At 45.8% G+C, this 20,924-nt stretch overlaps 2 protein-coding genes across 5 annotated transcripts; one reads left to right on the forward strand and one right to left on the reverse strand.

The window, feature by feature from the left end:
• The first annotated feature begins 24 nt into the window (after positions 1-24).
• On the forward strand, positions 25-7,765 carry LRRC46 (leucine rich repeat containing 46). 2 transcript variants are annotated; one of them, XM_077917333.1, is made up of 9 exons: positions 25-160; positions 391-784; positions 3,241-3,319; positions 3,425-3,533; positions 3,789-3,835; positions 4,447-4,556; positions 5,266-5,335; positions 5,824-5,984; positions 7,304-7,765. In XM_077917333.1, exons 2-9 carry the CDS (start codon positions 772-774, stop codon positions 7,684-7,686), a joined length of 972 nt encoding a protein of 323 aa, XP_077773459.1. In that variant the 5' UTR covers positions 25-160; positions 391-771; the 3' UTR covers positions 7,687-7,765. The 2 variants fall into 2 exon arrangements, with proteins under 2 accessions (XP_077773459.1, XP_028557682.2); XM_028701849.2 differs by lacking the exon at positions 25-160 and having other exon boundaries at positions 162-784.
• On the reverse strand, positions 6,711-19,501 carry SCRN2 (secernin 2). 3 transcript variants are annotated; one of them, XM_077917332.1, is made up of 8 exons: positions 19,290-19,501; positions 17,994-18,168; positions 16,498-16,679; positions 14,543-14,742; positions 13,615-13,830; positions 11,694-11,859; positions 10,256-10,436; positions 6,711-9,314 (listed from the first exon to the last, which is right to left on the reverse strand). In XM_077917332.1, exons 2-8 carry the CDS (start codon positions 18,165-18,167, stop codon positions 9,153-9,155), a joined length of 1,281 nt encoding a protein of 426 aa, XP_077773458.1. In that variant the 5' UTR covers position 18,168; positions 19,290-19,501; the 3' UTR covers positions 6,711-9,152. The 3 variants fall into 3 exon arrangements, with proteins under 3 accessions (XP_077773458.1, XP_028557679.2, XP_028557680.2); XM_028701846.2 differs by having other exon boundaries at positions 17,994-18,172; positions 19,290-19,500; XM_028701847.2 differs by lacking the exon at positions 17,994-18,168 and having other exon boundaries at positions 19,290-19,498.
• Between the last annotated feature and the right edge of the window lie 1,423 nt (positions 19,502-20,924).

The raw sequence follows: 20,924 nt of genomic DNA on the forward strand, positions 1-20,924 counted from the left end.
GCCCTCGCTTGTTGTTGCTAAGGGAAAACTTCACGACCTCCTCCATCAACCCCCCTAAATGCGCCAAGCTGTTGCTTCTAAACAAAAATAAAATATCACCGAGACCCCCGCCCCGTCTCTCGCTACAGCTGAGACCCTTCCTCAAGACCCCCCACTCCAGGTGTCCTTCGGACTGGGGTGCCCCCTCTCCTCAAGGTGCAACTCGGAAGACCCTCTTCTCAAGCCTTTGAGGCTTTGCAAAGGATGCCCCGCAAGCCGCCTAACATCCCTCAGGAGAAACATACCCCAATGCATGCACTTTCCTTGCTAGGCAGAATCCTGCTGCAAGCTCTTGCCCGAAAGGGCACTGCGCCACCCCCAAAAATCACCCTCCTCTCTCCCCTCCCGCAGTTGCCGCACGGCCACTTTCAAGGGAAGACCACGGAAGCCTTCCACGCCTTCCTAAAGGGAATCCCACAACACCCTCTCTGCCTGTTGCTGAGGAGATCCCGCGACTTCCCACCCGTTGCTAGGCAACCTCCAAGCTGCTGCTCCTGCTGCCAAGGCCGTTTCTCCCCTACCCGCTCCCAGGGCTTGTTGCCAGGACGACCTTGACACTAGTTCCGAACGGTTGCTATGGAGATTTCCAAACTGTAGCTGCTTCAGCTTCCCTTCCTCTCCGCCTCACAGCACCACAAATTCCCAGGGTGCCTCACACTCAGCATAGATAGGCCTGTTGCATTGCTGGGAGTGGTGTGGTCAAGGTATCCCGGCTGGTGACCCTTTCCATCAATGATGTCAAGAGGTGAGTAATCGTGCCTGAAGGTGCCTTAACCCCTAAGTGGGGCTGGTTCTCTGTGTGTTATATGTACAGGTACATTTTGTTCTTTAGTCGTTTAGCCGTGTCTGACTCTTCGTGACCCCATGGACCAGAGCATGCCAGGTCTTCCACTGTCTTCCACTGCCTCCCGCAGTTTGGTCAAACTCATGCTGGTAGTTTCGACAACACTGTCCAACCATCTCATCCTCTGTCGTCCCCTTCTCCTTGTGCCCTCAATCTTTCCCAACATCAGAGTCTTTTCCAGGGAGTCTTCTCTTCTCATGAGGTGGCCAAAGTATTGGAGCTTCAGCTTCAGGATCTGTCCTTCCAGTGAGCACTCAGGGCTGATTTCCTTCAGAATGGAGAGGTTTGGTCTTCTTGCAGTCCATGGGACTCTCAAGAGTCTCCTCCAGCACCATAATTCAAAAGCATCAATTCTTCGGCAATCAGCCTTCTTTATGGTCCAGCTCTCACTTCCATACATCACTACTGGGAAAACCATAGCTTTAACTATATGAACCTTTGTCGGCAAGGAGATGTCTCTGCTTTTTAAGATGCTGTCTACGTTTGTCATCGCTTTTCTCCCAAGAAGTCGGCGTCTTTTAATTTCGTGACTGCTGTCACCATTTGCAGTGATCATGGAACCCAAGAAAGTAAAATCTCTCACTGCCTCCATTTCTTCCCCTTCTATTTGCCAGGAGGTGATGGGACCAGTGGCCATGATCTTGGTTTTTTTGATGTTGATCTTCACACCATATTTTGCTCTCTCCTCTTTCATCCTCATTAAGAGGTTTTTAAATTCCTCCTTGCTTTCTACCATCAAAGTTGTGTCATCTGCATATCTGAGGTTGTTGATATTTCTTCCGGCAGTCTTCATTCCGGCCTGGCATTCATCCAGTCCAGCCTTTCGCATGATGAATTCTACATAGACACCCACAACTATATCTGTGTAGGATTGGCTTTTGGGGAGGAGGAGAAATTCAGCAGGTGGAAAACTTCCCTTGTCAGTATTATGGGCGCTCCAGGTACTCTCCTGTGCCAATTGCTCTTAATAATTTGTTAGATTTTATTTGTTTTCCATTATAAATATTAAATAAGTTTGCATGTAAGAGCTAATGCACAAAACTAGGTGAACTTGAAAATTAGAATCCTTTTGACTGACTGTGCATTGTATTATAGGGCTATTATTATTATTAATTTCTATCCCACTTTATATTTTTAAGGGGAAAAAACCTCAGAGCGGTTTACAACCTACATTAAAATGTCAAATAAAACAATCCACAGTACAGAAGAAAGTCAAATATAAAGCATACATTTGAAGCAATGCAATTACTGTAATGGGAAACAAAAATGTTGTTTTGAAGATTTCAAAAGAAAACATTACAAAGGAGATCAAGTGCATTTAACACAGCAAAGCTAACAAATAAATTAATAATAATGGTTCAAAAGAAAACATTGCTAAAGAAAGTAAAATATAAAATGCACATTTAAAATGGCATAATTAACAAGAGACTAAGAATTTCTCAGGCATGGAATGTATCTGCTGCTGTTGCTGCCAATCTTGCAAATCATGGTTCATGATGGGCAGCGGCTGTGGAAGCTCAGTTCTTTTTGAGACAGTGGGAACATTTGGAATTTTAAGAAAGCGTCATGGGCGCCAGTCACAATATGGCTGCCATGGGAGCATGAGATAGCACAAAATGGCTAAGACAGGACTACAGAATGGTGGAGACATGTCAGCCTACACCAACCACTGCTGCATTTGCTCAGAGAACAGGTCTTGCAACGTCCCTCTGTTCAGAGGAGAAAGGAAGATGGTTGTTCAGTCTTGCCAACCAATGGAGGGGTGTGGTGATGTCAGTTTTTCTGGTTCTTCTTTTTAATGAGAATATGCAGGCATAACTAATCAATGTTAAGTGTCTGAATATACAAATATGCACTCAGTCTCTTCCTTAAAACCAAATGAATGTAGTCAGAGCCTTGATGGATCACATCAAAGTCCACTTACATAAGCTTCCTTAGCAGAATCCCAGCAACCAGCAGGTGCCAGGTGATCCACTAAAAAAGGACTAGTCCCAACACTGAACTACAAATTATGTTCCTGCCCATCCCTGCATAGCGTTGCCACGTGTCCTCTTTTTCCAGGACACGTCCTCTTTTTCATGGGTAGAGTCGTCATAGCGAGCCATAGTTAAATGTAGAAGTCGGCAGATGTGTTCTCTTTTTTGCTCTTCAAAATAGGGCAACCCTAGAGCATCATGAAGTCAATGAATAGGAATCGATTTGAGCCTTTAGAAGACATGCTTATTTTTTTATTACTACCCTTGGTCTAATATGGCACTTCAAGTGAATTGTTAGATAAACATCACCTGGCTTTGTGATCTAAAGGGAATTCCAGTGGTTTTGCTTTCAGCTAACTCACAGAAGTTATCTCCCTATAGGAGGAGTGAGTATGACGAAATCCCTCATTGCTCAGAGGAACTTGAACATTCCAGTGGAGAAAGAGTCCCCAGAGAGTATGTGAGTATCTTATGCATTGAGCTTTCATTCAGATGGTGATAATATTCAGGGCTGGAAGAAGAGGAGCTGTGGGGCTGATTTCTGATAAATTTCTCTTCCTTTTAGATCCCAAGCCTTGGCTTCTCTTCATACCCTCAGGCTAGACAGAGAGAGAATTAGCTGCATCGCAAATCTGCAAGGTTTAGAGCAGGTCCACAGCCTCTACCTGCAACAGGTAAAATATATCACCACACTGTTCACTGCCATGGTACAACAACATTCTCTTGAAAAGATGGGGCCTGATCAGTTAGGGGAGAAGCATCCCAGGAGAAAGGTATCGGCCCAAGTTCAAGGACATTGTGAAAAAGTTTGGTTGTGTGTTGAAGCAGTACTGAACCCAGAACACAGGCAGAAAAAATTGCTTGTGTGTACATTCCTGGGCTCCATTATTCAGAGGTTCTGAAGCTGATTAATGTTAATTTCATTTTAGAACCAAATTGAGAAAATTGAGAACTTGAGCTGCTTTCCAAACTTGACGTAAGTAAAATTACTTGTTTTCCCAACATTATACAGTGGAACCTCAGAAGCCAAACGCCTGTAAACTTAAACATTTTGGCTCCTGAACAATCGAAAACCAAAAGTGATTGTTCCAGTTTTTGAATGATTTTCAGAAGCCCAACGTCTGGTTCAGCTTCCACAGTCAATGCACATTTAAAGCACTTGGCTTCTCCAAAATGTGCATTAAATGTTCTTTAAGTGTAGGACATGGACCTGCCCAGAGAGATAAGAGGTATTATTCCCACCATGTAGAGAATATAGGCTAAAGGCCTTCTCTCTGGTGTGCTGGTTTTTGTTGTGGAGGGGTTATTTTGAGGCTGCCATCATCAGGAACAAAGGTACAGGGAGTTTTAATTGTGAGGAGCAGAAGTGCATTGCTAATTTTAAACCAATGCAGGGGATAAAGGAGAGTGAAGGGAAAAGAGGCTGACTGCATCTAGCTTTGAGAGTTGCATCACAACTCTTTCCTGCTGCCCAGTGAGAAGTCAATCACGGCTTCCGTGTGCAGTTCCCCTTCTCTAGAAGGCAGAGTCATCTTTGGTCTCCTGGATCTCACCACCTCCTCCTATTGTGTTCTCACGCAACTGCAGTTTTCTGACTCTAGCCGGGAACCGCATTAGCCAAGTGGAGAACCTCCATAGTCTCCTGAAGCTGCAGTTTCTGGATCTTTCACAGAACCGCATTGAAACACTGGACACAGGTACAGCTTTTCCTACACTCGGCTTCACCACTTGCAATACTCTCTTATGGACTATCAAGTCTCCTGGGATCCATTGTGGAAAACAACTCACCCATCCGTCTACTCTGGTGGGTATTAAGACTAAATCAAGCAGGCCGGCTGCTTATCCAGCCAATTTGACTAATAAAACACTGGGCTAGGAGTACTCTGTGCATAAGTATCAAAACAAAACAAAACCCCTCTTGAAATCCAGTACCCGCCAACTCAGATTCTCTTGTGCAGGTGAATTTCCCACTGGGTTGACAAATCAGATCTGTTTGCCACCCTTATTTTAGCCTCAGAAGCTAGTACAGTGTTACTTTGGTTCTCAAACTTAATCCATTCCAGAAGTCCACTCGACTCTCAGAACGTTCAGAAATCAAGGCGTGGCTTCAAATTGGCTGCAGGTGCTTCCTGACTCAAGCAGAAGCCGTGTTGGATGTTTGGCTTCTGAAAAGTGTTCAAAACCCAAAATACTTACTTCTGGGTTTTTGGCGTTCGGGAGCCGATTTGTTCGTCAACTAAGCCGTTCGAGAACCAAGGTTTGACTGTACCAGAAAGGCAGCTGCCCCATGTAAAAAAAGGAGCTCATCCCCCATTTTTTGCTTCATGTGCTAAACTTGAATAATCCTGTATCCAGTTTGCATTTATTTCCATCAGCTTCCCCGATTCTGCCTAACTTTCTGTACAGATGAGCTGCCCCGGAGCCTCGTGATCCTTGACCTGACAGGAAACGAATGCACTAAGGAGAACAGCTACAGGTAAAGCCAAGAATCCATCCATGCTCCTGCATAATATCCCACCCAATAGCTTTAGGCATGTGCATCATACCCATGTAGAACCTACAGGTGAGGGATGAAGAGTGCAACCCCCCCCCAATCCAATTCCCTGTGTTGGCATACCTGCCCCATCTCTGGGACCTGCCAGCCTGTTGCCTGGGCATCCTGCAGGAATGGAGGTTTCCATGCACAGTACCACAGGAAAAAGTCAAGGGAAGGATCAGAATGGATGGGAGATGTGGGAAGTGGTGGCAGGGCTTTCTAAGCAAAACAGCATGGCTTCTAGCAGCTATTGGGGGGGGGGAGGCCTCTTGGATTCTTCATTCAAGTGCCAAAGAAATCTAGGAAGTTTGCCTCTCCTTTAGCAACTGTTCCCACCTCACCAGGGGGCTGCCATAGGCTTTGAAGATGGGAGTTGTTTTGTTTGACCCCCAGCTTGAGAACTCTTGCTTCCTTCTGGCCCTCCCAAGGGAGCGCGTGTTGGCAGCTCTGCCCCATCTGAAAGAACTGGATTCGCAGGCTGTTCCCAATCAGAAAGACAGCGTCCAAACTGAAGAAGAGGAGGAGGACTGTTCAGAAGACAGCGACGATGATTGGTCTGATCTCGCTATACCTCTGAGCGTAGAAAAAGGTACCCCCAAAGTTTCCAGGCCAGGTTTTAGGTGTTAGGAACATCGGGGACCAAGGACCTTCTTTACGTGGTGCCTCTTCCACATGAGGTCTGGAGGGTGGCAACACGAGAACGGGCCTTTTCTTAGTTGGAAATAACTTGCAGATAACTAATTGGCTTAGGATTTTATATAAGTTAAGTGATGAATCAATTTGTATAATTTCAAAATGAAATGACTGTAAGATGTTAAAGCTAAAGGTAAATTTTATAAGAACTGTGATTTGGAAAACCGTTAAATGGATATGCATGGAAATTCAACCAAGGGGAAGCGAGGAAGTCACTTAACAATGTTAATAAGTATAATTTTTAAGAAGATTATGATTTGTGTTTGTTTATTTGTCTTTGTGAAAATTAATTTTAAAAAATGGGGAGGGAGAGAGAATGGGCCTTTTCTGCAGTGGCTCCCCGTTTGTGGAATGCTTTCCCCAGGGAAGCTTGCTTGGCACATTCATTACCGAACTTTAGGTACCAGGCGAAAACGTTCCTCTTTTCCCAGGCCTTTGGCTGTTTAATATTCTACAGCCTTTTAAATGTGTTTGTGGGAGGGAAGGGGGGGGACTATTGTTTTGTTGGTTTCAACAAAATAAATGTTTTTATCTGGTGAATAAATAAAATGTTTTCATCTTGTGAACCGCCCTGAGATTTTTGGCAGTCTGTATATAAATCTAATAAGTAAGATGCTATGTGTAAGTTTATAAAGCAGTTTATTAACAGTCGTTACATTTATACACAATATTTCACTTCTCTCTGTTATGGAGCTCTACGTAGCATTTCTAGAGGGTCTTCCCATTTACGAACTGACCAGACCCAGCACTCCATAGCTTCAGCAGAGCAGCTGCCTCATGTCCCTGAGATAATTAAGTGCAGAACATTTGAGTGACTCTCCAACTTCCTGCCTGAGCTGGTTCCAAGGCCAAAAGGGCAGTCGTTCCAGTAACACACACTAGTCAAAAACTTGTGGGGTTCCACTAGTCATCCCCACATAAAGGAACACTCTGTGCCCATTCCTAGAAACAGCAGCTGCTGACACAGAGCTCCCCGCTCCTAAAGAGCAATTGTCTTCCGGATGAGGCAGACTCCATGTCATTGCAAATAATTCATATTATTTTGGCCAAGAGTGCACACACTGTTGCCCTTAAAAAAAATCCCCTGGTAAGTCATAGATTCCCGCTGCACATTTGCTGAGAATGGACAGTAGGAAAAGGAATTGGCGGGAGGCGTTTATCTAGTGCCAGACACAGCGGGCCTGCTTTTTTACTTATATCCTCTTCATTTGGCAGACTTCTTTGCCGACCTCCGTGCGGAGTTAAGAGCCCACTCAGCCCAGCGGAGGGAGGAGGAAGCGAGGGAATACGAGGACCGCTTGGAGGAGCTGAGGCAGATGCAGAATCTGAGAGAGCTGGTGTTCAACACAACGGAAAGGCCGCCCTGGCCATTCGGTGTACCGGAAATAATATCCGCAGCCCCAGAGGGGAGCGTGCTCCAAAGTGATCATCACCAGCACCCTCCTTCCAACCTTTCGAAAACGGCAAACCCAACACCCAAAAAGGGGCCAAGAGCCTCAAAGGGGAAGGCCGGCGGCTCAAGTCCAGCTCAGCTGAAAGCTTCAAAGGGAGAGGGGTCTGGTGTAACGAAAACCACAAGCAAAGGTGTAAAGAAATGATTAGTGCATCCTTTTGCTTTTCATTTTTAATTTCTGCTTTATTCTGTCAAACAAATACAATACTTCCTTGAATCTAATCAGCAGATGGGTCGGGCAAGTGTGGAGGGGCATGGCAAGGAGGCAGAAAACTGACAAAGGCCCTCTGCTGAAACCTTTAGGCAGTACTTCCTCTAAGTGAAGGGTGCAAGCGGCGAAGCCAGTTGCAGGGTTACTCAGGCCAATGGGGTTTGCTCCTTCCTAAAGGCATGCAGGAAGGCTTTTTTGTGCCTGTTGAAATTCTGACCTACTTGATGAAAACCGGCTTACCTGTGAAAACTATTCCTGGGAAGTATAGAGTTATGAGGCCGCTCAGAATTCCTTGTTAGGAGTTAGGAGCTGCCTAAAACTTGGCGAGGAAACAAAATAACAATGCAGGTCTGAAACCTTGCATATGCCTTTTAAAGGCAATTTGCGTCGTCTCCTCAGTGTATTTGTGCTATGGGCAGGTTCAGATTAATCATAGATTTGCACCATCAAACCTCTGAAAGGTTTGGGTCAGGATATTTGTTTAGAAGGCAGCTCCATCCCAAATCATCTCAGCAACTGAGAACAGTGGTAAGGCTGAGGATACAGATAGTTAGCTCAGTTGGTTAGAGTGAGGCGCTGGTAACGCCAAGGTTGCAGGTTCGAACCCTGCATGGGACAGCTGCAAATTCCTGCATTGCAGAGAGTTGGACTAGATGATCCTCAGGGTCCCTTCCAACAACAATACTATGAATCCACAGAGCTTGGGGGAAAAAAATCAGGATTGCAGCATCCATAACAGAAGAGAGGAATATACACCTCACAGGTTATTCTGTAGTGCTGTGTCTACAATAATACACTGGTAGCATTTGCTGGAATCTCGGTCGTTTTAGGAAAAAAAATGTTTGGGATATCTCAGACAGATGTTAAAATTCGGAGGACCGTTTCTCTGTTTGTAGAAGGAAAAAAACAGCCCTTCTCCCAGATTATTTTTCTCGGTCCCTCCAAACCAAAAACGCAGTGACAAAACTAAAATGGAGACCCATCTATCTTGCAGACTGAGATCTACCTAATGCGTCCCCAACAGCTCAGGCCAAACAATTCCAAATGTCTTAACTCGCTCTACTTCATTGCTTCTGACAGTAGCCAGTTGGAGGTTCCAGAAGTGCACTAAAGTGCTACCCACTTCCCTTGTTTTCTGTAGCCCTTAAGACGCAGAGGCTGCACCACATTTTAGAACCACCAGCCTTCACGAACTTTTCAAAGCCACAACTATGCCCGTGGTCTTCACTCTTGTAGCAACAATGAATTCTGAAGGCTGCCTATGCCAACTCCACAATTTTAAGGTTTTGTTTTTTTAAAGGTGCAGCATTGTCATATCATTCAAGTAGGGTTTTGTTTCACACATGGAACTCTCAGTGGTCTCGGGAATGAACCTCAATCTCTCTGCCCTGATAGGGATCTTACTGTTTATATAACTTGATTTCTGTGACCACACAGTCATAGAAGAGGTCAGCCAGCTCCTGGGGTTTCAGAGTGAAGGAGCCCGCCAGCAGGTTCTTCATGGCCTCCAGGGCTTGCCGCTGAAATTTCCGCATAATCTCTTGGAGTCTCTGGCGCTCATGCTGGGGAGGGGGGAGAGAAAGAATGGGGCATTAATTATGGGGACCGTAGGGTGTTGCCATAACTCATTTGTCACCCATTCCTAGCATGGCAGATGCCGCCCCTCAATACCCATGGTTGATGTCATGGGGGGGGGGGGGGAGAGGCGGACTTGGAAGCCAATTCGCTCACCCACAAGGTTTCATGAAAAGCTGGGGTAATGCATTTAGGGCTACAACTGGGTGGGACCACATCCAGAGTCAGGGCTGTTCAAACCCTGGCTGGGTGGTAAAGAGAAGGGAAGACAAAGAGCAACAAGAAATGGAGAACAGCAGGTGGAAGGTGATTAGAGGCGTTCTGTAGAAAGGACTTTATGCTCTGAAAATGGAGATGATGTACAGTCGTACCTTGGAAGTCGAACGGAATCCGTTCCGGAAGTCCATTCGATTTCCAAAGCATTCAGAATCCAAAGAATGGCTTCCGATTGGCCTGCAGGAAGCTCCTGCAGCCAATCGGAAGCCACGGAAGCCCCGTCAGACATTCAGGTTCCAAAGAACGTTCGCAAACTGGAACAGTCACTTCTGGGTTTGTGGCGTTTGGGAGCCAAAACGTCCGAGTACCAAGGCGTTTGGGATCCAAGGTACGACTGTTATGTACTTTTGTAACCCAAAAATCTTTTTTTAAAAAAATGAGAAAGGAAGTGATTAGAGACAAAGGCGGACAGAAAGAGAGAGCTAGAAATAAGGCAGCCAAAGAGCAGAGTTCAGAGAACATGGAAAGTGGGACCAAGTCAGTTTGGGAAATATCAGGTGACAAGGAGCCGGGCTAGAGGAAAGAGTTCAAAATGAGAACATGGGGGAAAGGGCCAGAGATTAGTGGAGTTGTAGTCTGACAGCATCCGGAAGCGGTACAAGTCCCCCAGCCCCGATCTACAGTAACTGCAAGTGGTTCTTCAGGGCTTCACCTCATTGCGGTCCATGGTGTCCAGGACTAACTGGTGTTCCCTGTAGAGATTGTGCCGTCGGTCCACCCGTCTCTGAAACCTGGGCGTCTCCCTGACGGGGTCTTTGTCACCAAAGGTCGGCGATTGCACTTGGTGAAAGAAAGTGACGTTGGGAACGAAGATGAAGGGTTTGAAGATCGACCTGCCGAGCAGGAGAGAGGAGAGGATTTGGACAATGTACCCGACACTCTTAAACGGTTCCCCTAAAACACAGAGGAAACATATGAACATGACAACATGATTTATATATTAAACTAAAAACAAAAATGCAATGTGCTGCTTTTCTGAAGCTCAAAGTGGTGACCACCAACTTGGACAAAATACGTCATGTAGGATTAGGCTGCCAGTGGCTACCAGTCAGGACGGCTGCATGCAAACTTCAAAGTTTTAGAGGCAGCATGGTTGCTGATTCACAGTTGCTGGGGAGCACCTGATGGAGAGGGTTATCACACTCATGTCCTGAGAAGAGTCCGCACTGATTTACTGCCATTTTACTTAATTTCAGATGTAAAGATTTTTGAATACAGTCGTATTCAGGAAACTCCTGCAGCCAATCGGAAGCCATGGAAGCCCCATTGGATGTTCGGCTTCCGAAAAATGTTCGAAAACTGGAAAACACTTCCGGTTTTCAATCGTTTGGGAGCCAGAACGTTCAACTTCCAAGGCATTCGGGAGCCAAGGTACAATTGTACGGTGGTACCTCGGGTTACATACGCTTCAGGTTACAGACTCCGCTAACCCAGAAATAGTACCTCGGGTTAAGAATTTGCTTCAGGATGAGAACAGAAATTGTGCTCCGGCGGCGCGGCGGCAGCAGGAGGAGGCCCCATTAGCTAAAGTGGTGCTTCAGGTTAAGAACAGTTTCAGGTTAAGAACAGACCTCCGGAAGGAATTAAGTACTTAACCCCCAAGGTACCACTGTACTCGTTTTATTCATCGTTTAATTTCAGTATCACCTGTCCTATGCCTTTGTTAGGGGGCAAAAAAACAGCTTTCTGGGAAAAAAACATATTTCGGAAAGTCCTGCAGAAAAGGGAACTTATTAAATGTAGCATAAAATACTGACAGGATGAACTTTCACACAACCATATCATTATAGGTATCTCAAGGCTGGTGAGAGAAAACAATGTTTTACAAGAAAGATAATTTCAGATTATGTCATGCTTATCCCGTTCCATAGATTATGTATTGGTTGGAGACTGGTCTTCAGTAACTGTAAAAGGCGCATTTATTTTGTTCACATAAAACTCTTTCCCATTCCAATAAATTACTGGGGAATAAGGAACTCACCTGAAATAACAAACGCACTTCCAATAGCTGTTCGGGTTGGCCAGCAGGGCTCCTCTCAACTTGGCAGGTGCACTCACCAATTTTAACGAAGCAGGAGCTTTCGGCTTACCTGGAAGGGTCTGGCGTGGCCGTGAAGAAGTGGATGCAAGGCAGGTGGGGATCCTGCGGCAGGACGGACACCATGCTTCCCGTGGTGCAGAAACCTTCCGAATCGACGCAGATCCCGCTGGCCTTGTCACTCAAGATGGTCATAATGGTCTCTGCGGTGATCTGCCCTACACATCAGTAAAGAAGAAGATGGGAAACTGTACCGATACCAGAAGAAGAGGGCAAACTAGTCAAGGTGTCAGAATTCACAAATACCCGACGGAGGCCTGCTCTACTATGGAGCCAAGGCAAAGGGACAGATTTGGGGAACAGTCAAGAGAGGCGAAGTGGGAGGCAGGCGGACCAACTGGGCACAATCCACTGGGAAAGTCTCCCACACGAGCCCTATTGGAAAATGGTCACCCATTTGGATTTTTCTGAATCGGGCGCCAAAATGTCCTGGGCCAGGCCTTATTACTTATGTAAGAGTCACTTCCTCTTGACTAATTTCTGCCCCACCCAAGCCGACATGCAAAAGGACTAGGTGAGGTTCCTAAGTGTTAAGGGCAAAGGGAAGCGTTCTGCATGTGCTCATAAACACTCTCTCTGCTTCAGATGATAGATGGGTTCCCCTACGCCCAAATGCAACGCCTAACCACAGCACCAAATGCAAGAGCCAGGCGTCTCAAGGTAACCAATCTCGCAATCCAGTGTCAGCATTAGAGAGAGATCTACCCATTACTATCGCATAGATCTTCCGGCCTACATCTTAAACTACATCTTTAAATAGATCTGTTACATAGCATTTGGTTTGCAGTCCCATAATGTAAAGTTCTCTAGGTCTCCTTGAGTGATGATTGCTAGGCAACCAGGAGGATGTTGGCATTTCCAGCTGCCACCCCAGTGGGGTCACATGACCAGCTGGGCTGAGCTTTTGACTATCTGAACCAACATTAACCGGCTCCATGGGACACACTTCCCTCCACAAAACAAAGCCAATAATAATAATAAAAAGCTTTCTGGGAGATGAGATATAAGGAAATGAAAAAAATGCTTTAAATAACCTTTGTTAAGAAACCAGAAGCTTTTCTATTAGGAATTACAGGTACTGACATTCCAAAGGAACAGAAAAGACTTTTCATGTATGGAACAACAGCCGCCCAGATGTTACTAGCCCAGAAATGGAAAGAAGACAAAGTCCCTACCAGAGAGGAGAGGCAAACCAAGCTGATGGACTATGCCGAGATGGCAAAACTAACTGGAAAACCCAGAAACCAAGAGGACAAAAACTTTATAAAAGAACAGGGAAAAATTAAGTTATTTAGGAGACCACTGTAAGAAGATGGAAACATTAGCAGGATTTTGATTTTACTTGTAGCGTAACAATTACCATGGATTGAGATAAAACAGGCATCCCCAACCTTCGGCCCTCCAGACGTTTTGGACTACAATTCCCATCATCCCTGACCACTGGTCCTGTTAGCTAGGGATCATGGGAGTTGTAGGCCAAAAACATCTGGAGGGCCGAAGGTTTGAGAATATGTAGTATTAAATGTTTAAAATGGGTCCCCATGGAGGGGGTGGGAGTTCCGAGATTCAGAGGAAACTCTGTATATGGATATATACAGTGGTACCTCGGGTTAAGAACTTAATTCGTTCTGGAGGTCCGTTCTTAACCTGAATCTGTTCTTAACCTGAGGTACCACTTTAGCTAATGGAGCTTCCCGTTGCCGCACAATTTCTGTTCTCATCCTGAAGCAAAGTTCTTAACCTGAGGTACGATTTCTGGGTTAGCGGAGTCTGTAACCTGAAGCGTCTGTAACCACTGTATTTGGATTCTTTTATATAACTTTGCATTTGTAAAATCAAATAAAAAACATTTCAAAACAAAACAAAAAATAAGCTTCCGAAACCCTACACCTCTACGTATTTTGGATACACACCTGAATGTTGGTGCAGCAGCTGCTGGCCAGCACAATAGCGAGCTTTGGCTGCCTCCATGCGCACAGGCTGGTGGGTGAGAGAAAACACCTCCAGGAAGCTGAACGCCCCTTGGCCACTCCACCATCCCTGCTCCTGGGCATGTTGCCTGAGGCCCGCATGCTCAGAGGTAATGTCGGTACCAATGCTCAGCTGGTTGGAAATGTTCCGGGCACCTTCTGCAGGGTGGGAGGAGAGACAAGGAGATCCTACTCAACCAGCAGGAAGTTTGAAAAGGGCTTAGCTGATCTGGAATACAATTCCATAATACATCTCAACAGCCCAAGGTTTTTATTTATTTATTATATTTATATACTTCCTTTTTCCTCGAAGGAGATCCGAGGTCCTAGTCTAACGTAATAATAATAATAATAATAATAATAATAATAATGTATTATTTATACCCTGCCCTTCTGGCTGGGTTTCCCCAGCCACTCTGGGCAGCTCCCAACAGAATATTAAAAACACGATAAAACATCAAACATTAAAAACTTCCCTAAACAGGGCTGCCTTCAGATGTCTTCTAAAAGTCAGATAGTTGTTTATTTCCTTGACATTGGATGGGAGGGTGTTCCACAGAGCGGGTGCCACAACCGAGAAGGCCCTCTACCTGGTTCCCTGTAACTTCACTTTTCTCGCAGTGAGGGAACCGCCAGAAGGCCCTCGGAGCTGGACCTCCGTGTCCAGGCTGAACGATGGGGGTGGAGACGCCCCTTCAAACCACATGCAGGGTTCTGAACTGAACTTTTCTCAGAGCAGAATCTGAACCAGGAATCTCGGCAAAGCAAGCAAACAAAAGCCCAGACCGTTCGCAAAAGAGCAACGCCAGATAGTTCTGTGTATTCGTTAAGATCCAAGGTGTCCTATCATCTCTTTCTGCAATGCACTCACCTCGAATCCTCTGAGCCGCCCAAAACCGCCCGGCTGTTTCTACAGCCCAGGCTTCAGTGCGATCCGCAAGGAGGAAGGTGTTGTGGTAAATGAAGGGGGTCAGCTCCTCCTTGCAACTGCCTCCTTGGCCATAACGTTCCAGGAGGGCTGTTATAACCTGGACTGCTTCCTGGGCACTGCTGCTCCGCTCCAAACCAAGCCTGAAATACATTATTTAGCCATTACTGCCTCTGCAAACCTGGCTGTGAAATATTTTATTCAGGGATGGATGACCAGTGGCTCTCTAGTCGTTGTTGACTCCACTTCCCATGAGCCCCAGCCAACATAGTCCCTGGTCAGGGATGATGGGAGTTGTAGTCCAGCAACAGCTCAAAGCCCTCAGATTAAACACATCTGGCCTAATTGATGCACCAAACTTATTACAGTATTCTTTAAAAAGCAATATATTCTCTCAACATGGATTTTTTTTTAAAGAGGCTTTTAGGCGAACCAAGGATTTTTAAGTAAGATCATTTGTAAACCGTGACTGATCGCTATTAAAAAGTCAGACAGTGTTTGACACTCTTTCATTCAACCAGTCGGGAATTTTGCAGTAACTCAACAGGACTAAAAAGGCTTCAGAAATAAACAAGTTCCCAATATCTGCCGATACTGTGGGAGACATTGCGATTCTTATTTAGTCTGGGGGGAAAGAACGCATGATAGCCACCTTCAAATATTTGATGGGCTGTTATATAGATGATGAAGCAATTCGTTTTCTGCAGTTCGACAAGACAGACCCTGAACCAATGGCTTAAATCGCAAGAAAAAGCTTTCTGATTAAACATTAGGGAGAACTTCCCGGTGATTCTGGTTGTTTAATCGTGTAACAGACTCCCTTGGAATGTGGACTCTCCTTCGCTGGCGGTTTTCAAACCTACCAGGGATGCTGTTTTCCTGGATCAATGGAGGGCTGAAGGAGGTGAACCATAGAGTTCACAAGGCACTATTAATAATAATAATAATAATAATAATAATAATAATAATAATAATATCTTTATTGTCATTACCCCCTCTCGGGGACAACGAAATTACTTGACTGCTCCACAAAAACACTAATTAAAACAATACAGTATAGTACAGCAAGGAAGATTAGATGACTTTCAAAGTCCAGGCTTCCCATTCAGGGCCGAGATCGCTCTGGAGAAGAAGCTGTTCTTAAGACGGCTCGTTCTTGTCTTCATCGTCCTGTATCTCCGTCCCGACGGCAGGAGCTCGAAGAGACAGTGACCAGGATGCGATGGATCTTTTACTATGTCCAGTGCCTTCCTATGGCACCTTGTGGCATAAATCTGCTCTAAGGTGGAGAGTGGGCAGCCAACAATGCTCTCTGCTGCCTTGACAACTCTGCACAACCCCATGCTGTCCTGGGTAGTACAGCTTCCATACCACACACATAAGCCATAAGTGAGCACGCTCTCAATGGCACAGTGATAGAAGGCCAGCAGCAGTTTCTGCGGAAGATGGTTTTTCCTTAGAATTCTCAAAAAGTACAGTCTCTGCTGCGCCTTCTTCACAAGCCCCCTTGTGTTGTATTATGAGCACAAGTTATAGTGCTGTAACTCTTCTTAGCTCACCAATTCTCAGAACAATTGTTGAGAGGGTTTCACTGTCATTCCCATTATACAGATGCAAGAACTGAGGCCAGACCATCTTTGTCCAGATGCAATGACAGTATCTCAGCCTCCATGTGGGCCAGCAGCATGGGCATAGCCAAGGGGGGGTAGGGGGGCAGATGCCCCCCCTAAATCAATACAAATCAATACAAATCTGAAGTTCTGACCTCCTAATGAAAGCTTGCCCCCTAACAAAAATCCTGGCTACGGCCATGGCTGGCCATGCGATTACAGAGGAGCAGAGAATACAACTTGGGCACAAGCTGATGATTCACAGCCATCCAACATGTCGTCTCTTACCTGACCAGATCCATGCCCAGCAAGGCTTCCTCCTCTGCCACGGGCTCCTTGGTCCATACCCCTTCATTGCCAATGCAGACCCCGTGCTCGTTGGCCCCCATCTCGGCTCCCCAGAGCCAGGCTGGTCGGCTGAGAATGACCGCATGGGTCTTCTCAACCTGGTCCACTTCAATATATGTGCACTGGGAAGAAAGGCAGCCTTTGAAACAAAAGTCCACGCTGGCACTTTCATTATTTTTGGTTTTTTTGCTCACAAACAGAGTGATACGCTTCCCTGTTCAATGCGTTGTTTCTCAAGCCATTCCTAATTCATCTTTGCATAGGGTAAAGATATCCCCTCTCTATCAGCACCCTACTGAAATGAATCTGACACTAATGAAGCTGTGCTGATGTGAACAGCTATGGGGAAAAGAGCTTTTAAATCTTGGTGGGGCGGCACACACACACAACTTCGCTTTGCTCCAAGGTGCTAATGTGAACATCACTTGCCATCCTCTATACATACTCCAATTTCCCAACGTCTTTCTCAAAATGTTAGGACCCAGAATGGAACACAGGACTCCAAAACGGCAGGTCTGGCAGTGCATTAAGGACAGATTCTGCCTCCTCTTTCCTGATAGTGGCTCAATTCACACATAATGCCGAGTGTGCAGGCTACTCGAGGGAAGATCACGGCTGCTTTGCTCCTTCTCTGGTCCTGTTGTCTTGCAGGGAGCTAATCCATGTTTTGGCTTAGCACGCTGCCCAAACCTGAGCTTATGGTTTGTCTCCTGCACAGACCATGGGATGCAAACAAGAACAAGCCTTGGCTGCAGTTCATGGTTTGCCTTGCTCCAGACAAACCATGAGCCCAGCTTCAGACGGCATGTTAGGCCAAACCATAGGCTACCGCACAGCAAAGCAGTAGAAGCAAAGTCACCATGGACTCCATATGTTCATGCTAAACTGGCAGTTCTCAACAAGTATGGCAAGCCACACTGACGTGCCAGGAGATAATGACAAGCGTGACAGGAAGATTCAAGGACAATTGAGCATTTAAACATTTCAGTGTAGTATAAAGCAATTGTTTTTATTTGCAAAATATGGATATATTTTCAAAATGAGAACAAAAAGCACCAGGTCATACTGATGACAATTCTAGTTGTGATCTTTTCCTTTTCTAATTATCAACGAAATTTTGGTGTGGCATGAGCAAAATATTTATTGTGAAAGGGTGGCCCAGAGAAAAAAGTTTGAGGACCAGTGTGCTAAACCAGAGTTTGATAAAGCATAGTTTGGCTTAGCGCTACCTGCAAACCTGGTCACTGTTTGGAAAGTGTTCTGTTCATGGAGAATGTATATGCCAGTAATTAGGGGGTGGTTTGTGTGCCCTGATTTAGGATGGACCGCAGCAGAAGATACGTTGGAGATGTGACTTCTCATTACTTTCTAGAGCATAGCCCTCTCCCACAAATGCAGCTCCATGCTCCCGTACTGCCTGCTGGATTTTAGCTCACCTGGACCTTTGCCCCCTTGGCATGGCTTCTGGCTGGGAAATAGACTACCTCTTGGACTTCATCCCTCGGCCGGTCAGAATTCTTGCCAAATATGACCTCTCTGGCCGCAGAGGCCGGGGGAAGAGAGACGAAGCAGTCGCAGGAGGAAGGTCCACAGGGACAAGGGTCAGCCATTCTATCTACAGGCAAGACCACAAGACAACAGCTGGAGATCGTAACTTCCACTCCTGCTAAGTGTTGTATGAGATTCTCTCTGCTTTCTGACCTGGCGGGAAAGTCTCTTCCACTTTATTTGAAACTAGTGTGCAATGCAGTGCTAAGCATGCCTACTCAAAACAAAGCCCTGTTGAATTCAGTGCGACCTACTCCCTAGCAAGCGCGGTTAGGATTGTAGCCTTATCAGCTCAAGGTATGCAAAGATAGCCATCACAAACAGGGACAGCAAGCTCCTTTAAATGCTTATATGCCACTCCTACAAACACCTGTATGAAAAGAGGCGCTGGTACTCACCACAAATGCCTCTCTTGTTCTCTTATAATGGCAAGCCACCCACCTGAAATGCAGCGAGTTCCGGCTGAAAAAAAGCCCTGGCCGCCCCTGCTTCTTAATGTTCTACCTCCCCCAACCCCTTTGCAGGGCCCAAACTTTTCACAGGCCTTTTTTTTTTGCAATATTTAAAGCCCAGCTCCCTCTCCAGTGCGTGCTATGCATGGCAGAGAACCTTGCACCCTGTAACTTTCTCATGGCATGCACAATAAGAGCAATAAGAGGGCATGTGCCACGGTGCAGTTTTTAATGTTTTATTATGCTTCTATCTATGTTGGAAGCCTCCCAGAGTGGCTGGGGCAATGGGGTGCAAATAATAAAATTTATTATTATTATTATTATTATTATTATTATTATGCACTCACCGACTCACCCACGTCTATCCTAGCAGGCCTTGCGGGGGGGGGGGTCCCTGCTCAAGGATACTTTACAAAGATCGCCCTACCTCCCCCAACCCCTGTAGCAGCCAGGGCTTGGCGGTGACTATGGCACTTTTCCCTAACTCTCGCAGGCCCTTCGCAATATATCCCTTTTTGAAACGGCTCGCTCGCTCCTCCTCCTCTACCTTCTGCTACAATCGAGCCGATTCACCATGCTGGTCCGTTTACTATTACGCTTGCAGCTGTTCCCCCTTCTGCTTTGCCCAGGGCCTGCAGAGTTATATTCTATATATGATAATATCCCTTGATAAAACACCTTTCTCGCGCTTGCACTCCCTCCCACCAGCCCCCAACCCCCCACGGCTCTTACAGGCTTCCGATGCAGGAGGCAGGAGCCCCGACTAGCCTTCCCCCACCGCGTCTTCCGGATCTGTCGCGTTCAGGGAAGAGACGAGTCCGCCGTCTGCAGCGAACCGGGGTCAAACTTTGCAAAGCTCAAGACGGCACCCGAGAACCGGCGGCGCTAGGGCCGGCTTATGTTTGGAGCTGCCTGGATGATTTATTAAGAAAACGTGTGTGGGGCTTGGGGTGTGTGTGTGATGCTGTCGTTGCCCCAGAAGGACACTAGAGGGCGCCCTTCGATCACGTACCGAGCCCAGTACGTGAAGCGCAGGTTTCTCTTAAGAGTGGACAAAGCGAAGTACTGTAGTAAAAAAAAAAAGTTACTCAAGTGTCTGCAGACGCAAACCTGTCCCAACTTAAGGTGTTTGGGGGCCCCGAGGTGGAAAGTCCAAATAGCTCGTTTGGAAAGTCCAAATACAGGAAGTCGGGCTTACTATCATTTTTATTTTATTTAAACACCCCCCCCCCCCAATTCTTCGCTCGCAGAGATAAATAAAAACAACACCATCTTTTCCCTCAGGATTACGGTCTAGAAGGTTAGGGCACGAAAGAAAAAAGGCCTTCTCACGAGGCAGGAAATTCTCCCAATGAACCCCCCTTGTTGTTTTGTTCAATGTGTCTACCACTCTTCATCGGAAGAGCCCAGGGCTGTTCACAACAGGAAAACACAAAATGAGAATGCAAAATATATAATCAAACAAACAAACAAACAAACAAACAAACCAATAGCACACACACCCTCCCACAAAAACAGCTTGATTGTGATTTCATTTCAAAATCAAATCCATATTATTTTGATCCGTTGTCGCGGGGCCCCTAAAAGGCTACTGCCTAATCTGCCTATGTATTTGGTAATCCGGTGCTGAACCCATTGTGGTCTTGCACACTGAAGACGCCCAGCTTCAAGAAGGATAGGGCTCCTGGGCCTTTAATCGTTGTGTGCAAGAGGGAGTTTCAGCAGGTGTAGCTTGCCATCCCTGGAGCCAGGCCAGGAAGGCATCTGACAGCTGCTCATGCAAGCTACATCTGCTGAAATTCCTCTGCTGGGAGGCCCTCTTTTCCACAACTACTAAATATACAGGAGGCCGGCCTTACTATCATTTTTATTTTATTTAAATACCCCCCCCCCAATTCTTCGCTTGCAGAGATAAATAAAAACAACACCATCTCTTCCCTCAGGCTTACAGTCTAGAACAGTGTTTCCCAACCTTTTTTGGGCAAAGGCACACTTGTTTCATGAAAAAAATCTTGAGGCACACCACCATTAGAAAACGTTAAAAAAATTAACTGTGTGCCTATATTGACTATATATAAAGTAACTCTCTTTAATAGGAATCAAATAAACACAAAGATAGTATTTTATAATTACTTTATTATGAAATAGTAAGTAAACAGAAATATGAAAAATTATAAAATACTTTATTCAGTGTGCAACCTGGGCCTGTTTGGCTGAAAGTAATGCAAAATGGATTAATCCATTCCAGACATTTAAAAACAACCCCTAAAACAGCAATTTAACATGAATTTTACTATCGATAAAGACCATTGATCCATAAAATGAAAGCAATAAACAATGTACTGCAGTCACACAATCAGTCAATCA

Source organism: Podarcis muralis, chromosome 13 (genome assembly GCF_964188315.1).
Source record: "Podarcis muralis chromosome 13, rPodMur119.hap1.1, whole genome shotgun sequence".
Taxonomy (NCBI): domain Eukaryota; kingdom Metazoa; phylum Chordata; class Lepidosauria; order Squamata; family Lacertidae; genus Podarcis; species Podarcis muralis.

Bases quoted from the DNA above. Each gene is read 5' to 3' on its own strand.
- LRRC46 (XM_077917333.1), top strand. The intron at 3,534-3,788 runs GTAAAATATATC...ATTTCATTTTAG, and splicing joins ACAGCCTCTACCTGCAACAG to AACCAAATTGAGAAAATTGA. The intron at 5,336-5,823 runs GTAAAGCCAAGA...GGCCCTCCCAAG, and splicing joins ACTAAGGAGAACAGCTACAG to GGAGCGCGTGTTGGCAGCTC.
- SCRN2 (XM_077917332.1), bottom strand. From the start codon at position 18,167: ATGGCTGACCCTTGTCCCTGTGGACCTTCCTCCTGCGACTGCTTCGTC. The intron at 16,680-17,993 runs GTGAGCTAAAAT...CTTTCTTCCCAG, and splicing joins CCAAGGGGGCAAAGGTCCAG to TGCACATATATTGAAGTGGA. The intron at 11,860-13,614 runs GTGTGTATCCAA...ACTGATGTGTAG, and splicing joins GCTGCTGCACCAACATTCAG to GGCAGATCACCGCAGAGACC.